The 13,630-nt window shown below is 35.2% G+C and overlaps 1 protein-coding gene across 1 annotated transcript; it reads right to left on the bottom strand.

Moving 5' to 3' along the window:
- Nucleotides 1–4,983: 4,983 nt before the first annotated feature.
- LOC129003178 (facilitated trehalose transporter Tret1-2 homolog) lies at nucleotides 4,984–12,947 on the bottom strand. The gene is made up of 7 exons (XM_054431448.1): nucleotides 12,833–12,947; nucleotides 12,090–12,225; nucleotides 11,044–11,252; nucleotides 9,076–9,345; nucleotides 8,525–8,817; nucleotides 6,010–6,256; nucleotides 4,984–5,724 (listed from the first exon to the last, which is right to left on the bottom strand). The coding sequence occupies exons 1-7, from the start codon at nucleotides 12,923–12,925 to the stop codon at nucleotides 5,428–5,430; spliced, it is 1,545 nt and encodes a 514-aa protein (XP_054287423.1). The 5' UTR covers nucleotides 12,926–12,947; the 3' UTR covers nucleotides 4,984–5,427.
- Nucleotides 12,948–13,630: the final 683 nt, after the last annotated feature.

The raw sequence follows: 13,630 nt of genomic DNA, 5'->3' as shown, positions 1-13,630 counted from the left end.
CGATGAACGTTTATATGCTCTAGAAGCGATGTTATCTCTTTCTAAAAGAATCTACCTCTTTTATCATAATACTTTTATGTAATACGGTTTTGTAATGTTACATAAATTTACTATTCATAAACATTTATTTATGAAAATAATCTTCTCATTTCAAGTTACAAGCCTTATAAGGTACTCATTGTAAAGTAAAATTACAATCTGTACTCAAACTCTAACAATTTGGATATTTAATACCCTAAATTAAAGCAACTATGCAATTTTAACCTCTGTTGCAAATATAACTAAATTTATAAGTAAGTCAGAATTAAAAGGCATAATATTTCATTACAAGCAGGTATTTACAGTTCAAATTTCCTTCTAAGACCAAAACTTAGTAGAGTAGCAGTGGAGTCCTAATAGTCCAAATGGTTGCATAGTGTTATACCTAAATTAGGATATTTTTAGGAATAAACAAATTAAAAATATATAGTACACCATATTGGTTTTAAACTTCCATAAAACTGATTTGTCTTTGAGAAGTCATTTATTTTAAAGAAAAGAAAAATCTTAGCAATGACGAATCAGCATGGACCAAGGTGGTCTGATGGTTCTATCATTGACTAATACAGTAGTGGATAGGAACATTTGATGTAACTCAGCGCTACCTCAAACGTGACTTTAGTGTATAGAAGGATACACTTTGCTAACTGTCGTCTGTTTCACTTTGCACTATCCCCTGGCTATCTCACAATCGTTTTCAATGCATTTTAACTATCCGCATTATTTCCATTTGCGTCCTTCTTGTACACTGGTACATCAAATACCACTTTAGGTAACTACACGTAATATTTCATAATATTATCATCCATTTAATAACATTTAACCTAATCCAAAATTATTTTATTCAAAATTGGTCCACTCTCAATATGTTTTGTACCTAGGTACTTAATTTTATTACCAATATTATTGTCACAACACAATCCGTACATTTAAAAACATACACATTCAACACAAACTATCTAGTAGATATGGTTGATAGAAAATACTTTGGTGATTATTTTTTTAAAGCGCTGCAAAACAGAATGCAGGATTTACCCAAAGCGAGACCATGATTTAGTCTAAGCCTTGTCTAATGTACCGGAGACATTGTGGTCTCTTTATCAGCCTAAGCCTTCTCACTTGTGATAAATGTCCCTTGTGATTTTGTGGCTTACTCAGTGTCATAGATCAAGGTCTTTTAGTGCACAAAATCGTAGGCAAGCCCACTGTTCTGAAGAAGTATTGTCCTTAAATAATATAAGAACACTTATTTTCTTAAGTATTGTTGTTTATTTAGTTTCCATTCATTTTGGCCATTGCATCTTGTAACAAGTTAAAATTGAGATCGTCATACTGAACACTGATCGTCATTGAGAATACTGAGTAGAACAAATATATTTACCACAGAGTCACACAAAGTTTTATTTTAGGCCTGTTTTTCTCAAATACATCAAACGCTTTTTAAATATGTTTACCAGACCACCAACCTTTTTTTTAACATTATGTTTGTTGATAAGCTTACAATATCAACGTAGTATAATATCTACACAATTTTAAAAGTTGATTATCCATTTTGTCTTTGTGCATCTTCAACCGCAAAGTTGAAGTAACGAGGTTAAGCAAATTTTACTTCTATGGAAGGTAGACCAATTATAACGATACGCAATAATCAATGATTTTTATTTTTAGTTTGAATATAAAATAAAATTGGAATGAAAGCATAATTTGAATGCAAAGTAGGGCCCACTAAACAATAATTGTACAATTTTAGATTTCTCTACGGTGAATATTTCTATTATAGTTAAAACAGATTAAAAAAATGAATGTTTTTGTAATAATTTTTTTTTTATTTGTCCCAGAGATGCTGCAATTATTTATTGTTTAGTTTATTTTTAACACTATTTTTTAACACAAAATAGTTTTTTTTATAGTTTAATATTCTCTTAAATTATTAATGGACGGATTAATAGCGGTATATGAATATTTAACTAAAATATTGATAGTGTTTTCAATAATTAATACAATTTACATAGATTTTTTAATAAGTTTTTTTATTGCACTTTTCAATCCCAAAAAAATATTTTGTACTCTTGCCGCATCTTTACAAATCAGTATTCATGAAAAAACTTCCTCCTTATACATTCCACATTTCAAATGTTCGTCTATTTTGAATAGTCTTCTGCAGAATGAATTTTTTGTAAGTTTAGATTATAAATCGTTATTTTAAAAACACAATTGTATATATATGTACTTCATTTACCTGTAAATGAAAGGCAATTTGGCTAAGTGATATTTTAGAATTGCCTTAGGACACATTTTATTTGATGGTCACCGTTTACAAAAATATAAAGATAGGCTATTCTGAATTAGTTTAATAAACTACTGAAGCACTGTGAACTGTTTATTTTATTGGGACGCAGCCTTAATTTTAAGCAAACAAATCTTAATAAAGGCCAGAATTAATGAGGTTTTACTGTACACATAATTAAACAGAGTCCAAATACTGCTTTCGAATAGTAACACATATTTTACAATTAATCACATTTTATTCTTAATCACAACCACCTTGAAAATGAGATAACGTTTCCAGAAAGAATAACACCTATATTAATAGTTTTGTTATTGCATTTGCAATTTCTATTATTAAAAACTAATTTAAAATGTAGGTCAGACAGTGACTGTGAAGCAAGAAACTCAATTCATTATTCATATAAACTTTATTGAAAAATTAACCTAACCTGAGATATGTTAAGTATTACAGATAGTAAAACTTCCTACCATTTAATTTTACACCATTCAAGAGCAGGCCCAACCCTCCCACCTGGATAAGGATAAGCTTGTCAACCCCCGCCGCATATTGTGACCCTTGTCAACAGGATATGTCTCTGGCGACAACACGATCTCTTCGTGTAAATCTTTATACCTTGCTAAACTAAAAATAATCCAATTTTGTGACACTATTTGAAAGCACTATTTCAGTAACAGTTTTATATCTTGTTACGTGTTATCAATGACTACTAGCATTCAACTTTATACCCAAACTTGAGTATAACAATTAATTGAGTCATCTGTAGTAATATTAAAATAATATGTCTACACTTTCAGTTCGAAAAGTAATAAATCTTTTTTTGCCTTATCATATTCAAAATCCGTTATAAGTTCATAGTGATCGCATAGCTCTCCAGCACAATTGCAATTTATCTTCCTGCCTTCTCTGTGAAATGTGTTAGATTTCAGTGCCCTTGAAGCGGCCAGTAACACATCAAATTGAACTTGAACACACATAAAAACAAAACAGATGCGATGGGTTGAGCAGCATTTGTGTTAATTTACTATTACACCTCTTTTCAAAATCATACATTGTTGATATGAGTTATCTCCATTAACCACGGATAGTGTTATTTTATTTGTTTGAAAATTAAATTATTAATATTAAACGCTAAAATAACCTTTTCCTAACAGCGTTGTAACTATGATTAATTAACTTACACAACACAAAGACCACAATGTTTGGTAGGAAATTTCTTACGCAGTATAACAGACTAAATTTCAGCGATGTCACAAATATGTTGTTAATTTAACATATAATAAGTCGATTCTCACTTAAACTTCGTCATTAAGATATAAAATATCACACACTAGTTCTTGCTGTAAAATAGTTGATAAGGTCAGGTCATACTTTTCTTTTAGATAGGTCTGATTGTAGAAATAAGAGGTTCTTCGTTGTACACATTTAGAGACTAGAGATAATTAATGCATAATCATTAAACACGAAGTATTAACATAAGACTCCCTTACAGTTTTAAGTTATGTTTAACGTTACACATAAAGGAAAGTTGTATAAAGCGTGTTGTTATTTCTCGTAACAAAGATATTGTGTAATAACAGCGGGGTTTGGTGTCATTGTTAGTTACTACTTTATATTTTCCACTCGTGTTGTAATAATACAAAATCCATGCTGACCTTTGGTGGAAATACAATGTAATACACGGCCCAAACCTTCACTTGCATTACACAGGTTACGGTATATTTTGTTACTTTTTATGGTCGAAAAGTAAAGAAGTTGTATACATCACGCTTGGGATAGGGAAGTTTAACATGGTGGGTTAGGTAAAATATTTAATTAATTTTCTTTTGTTATTGTGCTATACAAATTTTGTTTAGGTCACTAGTATTTTCTCATGTCTAAGTAACTGCCACTAATGTAGCAAAGTGATTCAAAATAATGTTATGTAAACATCTCCTATATCAACGTGTTAACCTACTTATGTTGAGCGAATATTATATATTCCCTCCATAACTTCGCCAAGGTCTGGGTTTCCCGCGCTTTCATCCTGAGGTTTACAAACATTTACCAATTCTATAAGTCACTCTAGCGGAAAAGATGGATCACATTCACATAAAGCTTATTCGAGTAAGAAAAATGTGACACACTCATTCATGTACCAGTTGTTTTGTGTTAAACATACATTTTTCTTGAATTCCTCGTATGAAATATTTGTTACTAATATTTGAGTATCCCATTAAGGAAGATTAAAGAATAATAATATCCGTATGGGTAAAATTAATAAGGCTTTTACCAAGCTATAAAAACAAAATTGTAACTATTCTGATTTCACTAGGTAAAAGTAAAATAAAACATTAGGTTTAGCATAAGACATACTTGTTTTAGGAACATAATTGAACTTTGAAACTGGTGGATTCTGGGCCAACTGGTCAAGGCATTATAACAGAGCACATAGAGATTGCTGATGCAGAATTCGTCCCGGCCCTACAATACAAGTCCCTTAGTAACTACCAGACGAGGCATGTGGACTCCTTTTTCATTAGGTTTATATAATATTCAACAAATAAATATTTTTTTAAAATGCTTTAAAGTAACTATAAGAACTACAAAAGTATCAGACTAATAAACTACAAGGAAACTATACAGTCTTTATTTATACAAAATAAAAATTATCTAAGCTTAAACATATTTTATCACAGATACTTATGTTATAAAGAACATATTCCTAATAATACTTGTAATCTGCAGATCGTGATGTTTTAATGGGTTCCTTACTTACTTAACTGGGCATCTAAAGAAATCATCAGTGTTTCGACCCTTTAACTCATACTCTGGTGTTAAGGTTTTCTGTTGGTATGCAAGCTAAGTTCAATTCATTATAAACAATACTATCCAAGCAGAGGTAACCAATTTTCACAGCTGCAGCTAATTGGTATTCAAAATGAAATAAGTTATCATTATGAAAACCAGTAAATTTACACAAGCACACTTTGTTGCATGGAAATTGTAAACATGTAAATGGAATGTATCAATATTTGAAGATCAACCAAACCCTTCTCGGTCCCATTCTTTAAATTCAACACGGACGTTCTCTTTTCACAGAAACAACATTCAAGAATTCGTCATACTAAACCGTTATTTTTCGCCATCAGCGACCTATCTCTCGATGCCCAAAGGAAATTCTTCCCGGTGGCGAAGTACTGCTCGATCTGGGTGAGAGGGCGGTCCTTGGTCTCTGGGAGGAAGAGGTACACGTACAGGGTGATGGCGGAGGCAGTCACGCCGAAGACGAGGAACACGCCACTGGGGCCAAGCCCCCGGGCGACCAGAGGGTACAGCTTGACTGTGGAGAAGATGAGGAGGTTGATCAACATGACCAGGAACCCAGATACGAACCCTCGCACACTGGAGGGGAGAACCTGGGAAATAAAACAATACATCACCCCATTAACGAAATATTTAAACTTATATTTAGAGCTGGTTTTAGTCCATTAAATAGCTATGATTGCATTCATCTAGATGTTTTGGGATCGCATAAATCTACTCTTATCTAATCCTAACTAGCTTGGTGTGTTTACACGAAGTTTAGAACCCAAAGATCTTTCCCATATGTATAACTTAATCATCAACCCTCTTTTCTTATCTTAACAATGCATTTTTTTAACTTTCTAGTGACAAAAAGAAACGTTAACATTGTCTACAACCTCTCCAAGCATGAGACTCGGCAGCCCGAAGATCCCGAAGGTGTTGAGGGCGACATAGAAGACTATGAGTCCAGAGATGACCCAAACGTCCCCGCTGGGCGGGAAGGTGACGAAGGCGTACCTCTTGAGTTGCAGGTAGCCGACGAGAAGGAAGCAGGCGACAGAAGTGCCCAAACCCGAGATGATGCCGATCTTTCGCCTACCAAGCCTTAGCAGACTGACCGTTGTTAGTATTGAAACGACGAACCTGCAACAGGACTTTCTTAAAACATTCTTAGAAGTAATATGAGATAAAATACTTGATTTCATTAATAAAATTAGTAACTATCACACTCGTGGACTATCCAGTTCTAGGGCTATCCCTAAAAAAATAAATATCTTGATATAATCGTTGAAACCCCTCATGGTCAACCTTCGAATTATTTGCTGTTTAGAGTATATGTTGTTCTAACATTTGTAGTGAAGTGTTATATCATATCATATTCATTTACCTCAACATATTGTATATCTATCTATCTATCTATCTATATACATAATACGTGAAGCCGTATTTTGTTAACGCAACTCCTCCGTTATTTGTGGACCAATTTCAACGTTTAAGGTGTCAAAAGATTCGTCTCAATATGTAGTTTTGCAATAAGGTTTTAGAATCTATCTATATATATAATACGTGAAGCCGTATTTTGTTAACGCAACTCCTCCGTTATTTGTGGACCAATTTCAACGTTTAAGGTGTCAAAAGATTCGTCTCAATATGTAGTTTTGCAATAAGGTTTTAGAATTTAAAAATTCTTACTCTTAAGGGCGTGAGACCCTCTCAAAGGTCGGGTTATCCCCATAAGAAATACGCAGAACAAATTTAAAAACAAAAAACAGCTGTTTATAAAAAGAAACTCATTAGTTTTTTGGGAGTAAATATTAATGTTTTAGTATTCAGTAGGTTTTCCAAGTTAAACAGTTAATCAGTTTTGTTGGAAGAACGGAAAATGTCTGAGGTTCAAAGAAGAAATTTTTAAAACGGGGGGAGGAGATAATAAGGTATCTTATGTGTACAAGGAGAGTAGAGAAAGGGAGGCCTGGTCTAACAGATACACATTCACTTGGCGAGATGAATAATATTTGCCAGTTCTGCTATGCTACTTACTTTGGAAGTAAAAAAATAGGTATACGAAGCACATAGTGTTGTCACGGTGGTAAAATAAACTTGCCTAATGTCAGATCAAGTGAATGTATGCAAGAAACTTTTACTTATGACAATGACAGATCGAGATATTTCAAAACATTTAGTAGAAACCATAATAATGCCTTGAGTTGATAAGTTCAAGTAGTAAGATTATACCACATCTTGGCGGACCTTATGTTTTTATTGTAAACTTTTTTATTACTCGCTCTACTTTAATTGAGGAAAAACACAAATGGATTGTTTACTTCTAGGTTATGTTGCCAGTTCCTCGGACAAACTGATACAGAGTTTTTTTACTGAATTTATTGGCATTATTAGACATAAGTGAAGGAATTAGTGTTCATGTATTCAACGATTGAGTAGTTACAGTCAAGTTTATTTTTATGATTCAGAAGAGGCAAATACTATACGCTGTTCAAAAAGAGAAAATGAAAATTGCTATCCAAATCTTATAGCTACAAGAGTTATCCAACCTATTTCGAAAAATGAATCCATACTTTCAAAACTTTGGGACAGGTATTAATAGAAACCCCACTGAACAACGTGAGAACGTTCTGATGCGGGGCATATACTGTGACTAACACACAACACGTTAACAAACTATCAATGGTGTTGCTGCTTTAGCCTATTCAAAGCAGATTATGGCTTTCCGGTTGATAACCCAGAGTTTGTGGTTAAAAAATTGAGCACATTAAATGGCTGATAACTCTACTTTTCAGGATTCTCTACGGAGAAAATTAGTTTGATTAGGGGGATGCCTAGGCAACAGTTTTCTTCAATTCTCAACGCTGGAAAAACTTTGTTGCAACATGTTTGCTCGAATTGAAGCAGATCGATTAGCATTCATTAGAAGTTATCAGTTAAAACTGAGAGCAGAAATAATGTAGGTGAATCTTGACGACACAAATAGAGATATTTAAAATTAGTTTCTAACATGTGTTTAAACAACTCTAAGCTGTAACTAGAATTACTCGAATTTAAGCATAACGTTTTCCTCGGCGTCGTGTTTCATACTATGCGGCTCATTGAGCCGCACGGGTTCTCTAGTAGCACTGTGATACGTGTTGTAATAGGCATAAACGAAACTGTTGTACATAAGCTAGGAAGATTCTTCGCTTCATGGCTGGTGGAGTGCCCTAAAGCTAGATGTAGGGGTGAAAATTGTGACTTCACCGAGCTTGATTTGATTCATCCATGCCGCTTATTTGAAACTATGTTCAAACCCTACACAGCCTTAGGTTTTAACACCTTTACTTATTAATAATTTAAAATCACCTAACTAAAACAAATGTCTACAACACAGTCATAAAATGACACGATCATTCACACTACCTGATCGCAGCTGTGACAACAGCCACTGTGAGACTCTGCAGGTCCGAGTCTGACGCTCCTACTGCGCTGCTGACGATGTCGACGCCGTAGAAGATGACAATGTAGGATCCGGAGAGGATCTGGAGGAGGCAGAACACCAGGATGATTGCGAAGGGTTTTGCGACCTCGGGTCTCGCAAGGCAAGTGAGGCAATTAGGCAACAGTGTACACGAGGCCTCGGACTGAGCCTCTTGAGACAAACGGTCTTCCTCAGCCTTGAGATGTACAAGGAGGGAATGTAGTTCGTGGTTAACCTGGAAGAGTCGAGTTTAAATTTTTTTATGTACAGTCTGTTATTTAGGAAGTAGTACTGGAATGTTTAAGAGCATTTCTTGAAAAAATGTTTGGGTAAAAGATCTTTGATGATTGGCATACTGTGAACCCTGTTTTTCTGAAAATTCTGAAAATTTGTTCACCTATCCTGATGGAAAATGTCTAAAACAGTCTATCGGTAACCAGAAATCAACTTCCGACACTATTGATATACTTGTACTGTGACTTCACCCTCTAACCTTGTTGTTGTCTTCCCCCCGCAGCCACATCAGAGCTTTTCTAGCGTCGTCAGTCCGTCCTTGATGGACCAGCCATACTGGACTCTCGGGCATGGCTACCAACAGAAGACACCCCGTGGCGGGCAACACTATGCCCAGGACTGCCACTATACGCCAAGGCAATACACTGCCCAGGGCATACACGACGAGGATGCCCAGAGCGTAGGCAATCCCGGGAGAACTTCCGAACACACCGCGGAGTCTGGGCTCTGAGATCTCACCAATTAATACCTGCATAACAATGAGACATTGATGAATCAATAAATAAACAGTATATGTTGTATTTAAAATAGTAAAGGCTGACTTCTACCACTTACTTTTAGACGTTGAAGTAGATATCTCATCCATTGGGATCAATTTCAGCCAAATTTGATATAGCATATGATAATATAGTTTACATTAAGTAGGATTGCAGCTTGTACTGAAATGGAATGCCGTAGCGTATGCAAAAGGTAACTGAATTTTTATCAATTAAACGCTGGCCCTCAAAAACCTAAATTCGACACCCTTATAGTATATCACATTATCCACCTTTTGCGCAAATTGAATAATTCTGGTATGAGCTTAGGAAACTGAGCATTTTGAGACGTTTTTATCATCTTTTTCCTTTATTTCGTCCCATATTGAAAACAGCCCTGTGCTGTAGTATTACACATCTCTTTAACTGTACAACACAAGACAAATATTGACTAATCCCACAGTTTCCATTGCCTGTTCAATCATGCTATTTTACGCCACTATCGTATTTGCTACTGACTACACGGACATTCTAATGTCTTCACTTGAGTCGTGACGAGATGTCGTGCGTAGTAGGCCTTCCCGGTCGAAATCGTATTATTATGTTAAATGTTCGTGTACGATTCCATTACGAGTTGTGTCTTCAATGTAGCTGACGACTCCCACATGGAGGAGTACCTTATATTTTGGTAGTGTGACATCTGACAGTGCTACAATAGTAACGAACTACGTAAATTATCACGCAAGATAATGTATAACTTCTAAGTCTCTAAGTTCCTAAGTTTAAAGTCAAGCTATCTCTGTTTTCAAGAATCAGTTAACCCAAAACTATTGAGGAAAGATTTTAATGTATAGACAAAAAGAATTGTACAGTAAGTATTGTACCAAATATTTGATTCTACGTTTGTTCTTTTAGTACATTTAGGGTGGTTTCTTGTTTGTTGTTGCGAATTTACAATGAACAATGACTGTGAAATCTGTATTTCCATTGGTTTTTATGGTCGATAGTGAAGTATCATGTTTTCAGCCGTAACTAAAAGTGTAACCCGGGTACTATAAAATATTTACTTAGTTTCACATTTAAAATCTTAAACATCGATCGTTTTATTTTTGCTTACAGCAATAAATTTGAAGCATGTAAGATCAATATAGTTTTTATTAATTTTACACCATTTTCTACATCACACCAATTATAGCATTGATGACTAATTTATAAAAAAAAAAAAGTTTATGGAAAATTCTAAAATTTTACAAACACAAAATTGACTAAAAATACATAAAGAGATTACATACGTTTATGAAGCACTGTAACATTATTCTATAATTACATATAAAACTACCGATTAAAATACATATATTTTTTACCAATAATACTATGAAACCGAGCAGTTTAATTAATTATTAAGGTATTTAAAATCAGATGAAGTACATTTTAACCCAACATTATCAAAATATTAAGTGAAGAATATAAGAGAGAACGAACAGTTAAAGCTGCTTTGGAGAAAATGTAATTTGCATAATACGGTTAAAAGCCCGGTAACATGTTTGCGCTCGTACAAACTTCCAACTATTGTTGTGCCGACTTGGTCTGCAAACTTCTTTTATGCTGAATAAACATTTAAGTGTATACAATTCGCTGGTATAATGTATAATAGAATAACTCATGTACATGTGGGGGTTTACTTCTCATACCTGGGCGGTGGCGGGTACCATCCCCACGGCGAACCCCGCCATCATCCTCCCCACCAGGAGCGGAGGGTGGGAGGCGGACAGACTGATGAGAAGCCACCCTAAGACCAAAGGGAGAGTCGCCGCTTGCAGCACTCTGCGTCGTCCGTAGCGATCCATCCAGGAACCAGCCATCACTGCTCCCACCGGCGTCATGATGGAGTGAACACTAGCTGTCGGAAATCATGTATTAATTAAGTGTAGATGGATATCCAATTCAGGGACAATTCTCTGGCTTGATTTTGACTCAAGTTAATAATTATTTATCACTGTTTGAAGGTAAGGACTCTTTCAGCTAGACTAGCTTTCATCATTGTTGGGCTTTTGAAAAATTCACGCAATATCAAAGAACAGATGATCCACGTGACGCAACATTATAGATATAGTATGTATGATGGGACCTGTTTCTTGACCATTCTACTACCATCCTTCTACCTGAGACGCGCCCAAACCCATTAGTGAGTTCCCAGGTAGATGAAGGGGTTAGGAGACAGGTTACATCATATAGAGTATATATACCCAGCGGAATTCCCGACCTTTTCCTTTTCTTGGCCGACCATCCACTTCATTTTACACAAACACTGCAATTGTAGCCAGATTAATGCTTAATTCAGTTCAAACTATGTAATATTGGAGAGATTAAGTAATGAATGATTCCTTACGAGATATGTATTTTTCCTGAGAAGGTGGACTGAAAGCTTGACGTGTACTTTGGTTTTAATCAACAGTGGGGTCTGATAAGTATGCATAGGTGCATACGTCTCATACGTCGTTGCGTATTAACATGATTGGAATGTAAATAAACAAATTTAATCAGGTAACGGAGGGGAAGCTTATTTTTGTTGCAATTTCAATTAATATTTACTTCTAAAAGTTAAGCCTACTTAAGTAAAAATCTAATTCAGACGAAAGGGATTTTTTACGTAGTGCAACAGCATATGTATTTCACCTACGATACTTGTATTTGAAATTTTTACCTAATGAGGTTTTAGAGCTTGTACACTACATACCGATCCAAGATGCTTGATCGTCGTCTGTGGATAAAGAAGAGTCGACACTCTGGAGCTGAGGGAGAAGAATGGCAGAGAATCCGACAGGCATCCCGACACCCGTCACTAGCAGGACGATGGAACCGTTCATCAGGAGCTGCAGAAGAAAAGGGTGCTTAGTATCACTGTAGATTGTAAATGTTGTGGAGTCAAGCTAACCAAGAGAATGTGCTCTTTGGTTGCTCCTAGTCTTCATTGTAGAAGGAAAATAATTGTCAACAGTTCTAATCCGATATATCAAGGCAGCATAATGTTTGAACTCTTTCGAAATGAAATCGCTAGTTGAAATGGACATTTGAATTCAAATATTGATCCCTCCCACTTCTAAGCAGGGAAAATATAGACCGGACAAGAATATTTCATTTATGAATGTAATAGTAAAACATTGTAAACTTTGCTGTCAAAGCTGACCAGCGTCTTCAGAGCAAGCTACAGTTCTACCGTTTCAATTCTGCTGTCCAGTTGAATTCCTGCTTGTTCTGAGGATAGACCATAGTCAGATAATCTAACGACTCGAGAATGTTTAACTAACAACAAAGCACAACATCTAGGAATCGTCAATGCTAATTTTTAAACAACAACACACTGCTGCACAATATTGTAACTACTTAAAATATTAAGGGCCTTGGGATTTTTAAGACAGTAGTGAACCGCATTTTTATGTTGTTTTAACTATGAAGATTTTTGGTTCAAGTTTTTCATACCTGGGATATCAAAGACTTCTTACGCGCCACTTGTTCTAGCAGGGAAGGATGTTTCCCGCCAATTACAGCAGCCACAGTCTCAACTCCCACCATCGTCCTTTCCTGGCTGTCTGCCCTCACCCTGGGAAAACAAATTATGATGATTATGTGTATTCGACGTAATAACTACGTAAGTAGGTAGCTTTCTATGTGGGTCTTTTTAAGAATATTGCCACCAATATCGAAATTTCCCCGATGCAAATTAAAGTGTTGTGAATGAGGTTAGGTTAGGTTAGGCAGTGTTAGGTTAGGTTAGTTTCTGCTAGGTTGGGAACTGTTATGTAGGTCCAGTGACGTCATCGGTAGCTTATTGTGCAGGATTGGTGGGCCACAGGTAGGATTAGGGTTTTATCCTCTCGAAATAAGTTAATTGATTCTCTTTTGTTTATTACAATAATTATATACCTTGACTTTTTCATATTTGCCTCACCAATATGTTGCTAAGGGAAAATTTAGATGGTAGCGGCCCACTTCATGCCAAGATCGAAAAACTTACATTGATTACAAATAAGTGTACATGATATTAGTTTCGATCCGGTTATTCTGGGTCACCTGGGGATAACGTGGGTTACTTACAACTCATACATAACCTTTATACATTGTATAATGTTGATAGTTTTTGTAATACTATCAACAATTTGTTTGTTTTATATATTTTTTTTTAGAAATTTACATTTTTGAGGTTTTAGTGTAAATAGAATTATTAAGAAGACACCTTACTTCAGTATTTAATGGAACCTATAATATTGCGTCCAATCT

The sequence above is a fragment of the Macrosteles quadrilineatus genome, unplaced genomic scaffold (assembly GCF_028750875.1).
Source record: "Macrosteles quadrilineatus isolate MER2022 unplaced genomic scaffold, UCM_ALF_1.0 Scaffold_9__3_contigs__length_116548681, whole genome shotgun sequence".
Lineage (NCBI taxonomy): Eukaryota > Metazoa > Arthropoda > Insecta > Hemiptera > Cicadellidae > Macrosteles > Macrosteles quadrilineatus.
This window is presented reverse-complemented; position numbering and strand designations above follow the sequence as displayed.

Coding starts and splice junctions, on each gene's coding strand:
- LOC129003178 (XM_054431448.1), bottom strand. CDS start 12,925: ATGGTGGGAGTTGAGACTGTGGCTGCTGTAATTGGCGGGAAACATCCT. Junction 12,226..12,832: donor AGAAGTCTTTGATATCCCAG/GTATGAAAAACT, acceptor TTTCTTCTGCAG/CTCCTGATGAACGGTTCCAT. Junction 6,257..8,524: donor GTTGTCACAGCTGCGATCAG/GTAGTGTGAATG, acceptor GTCCTGTTGCAG/GTTCGTCGTTTCAATACTAA.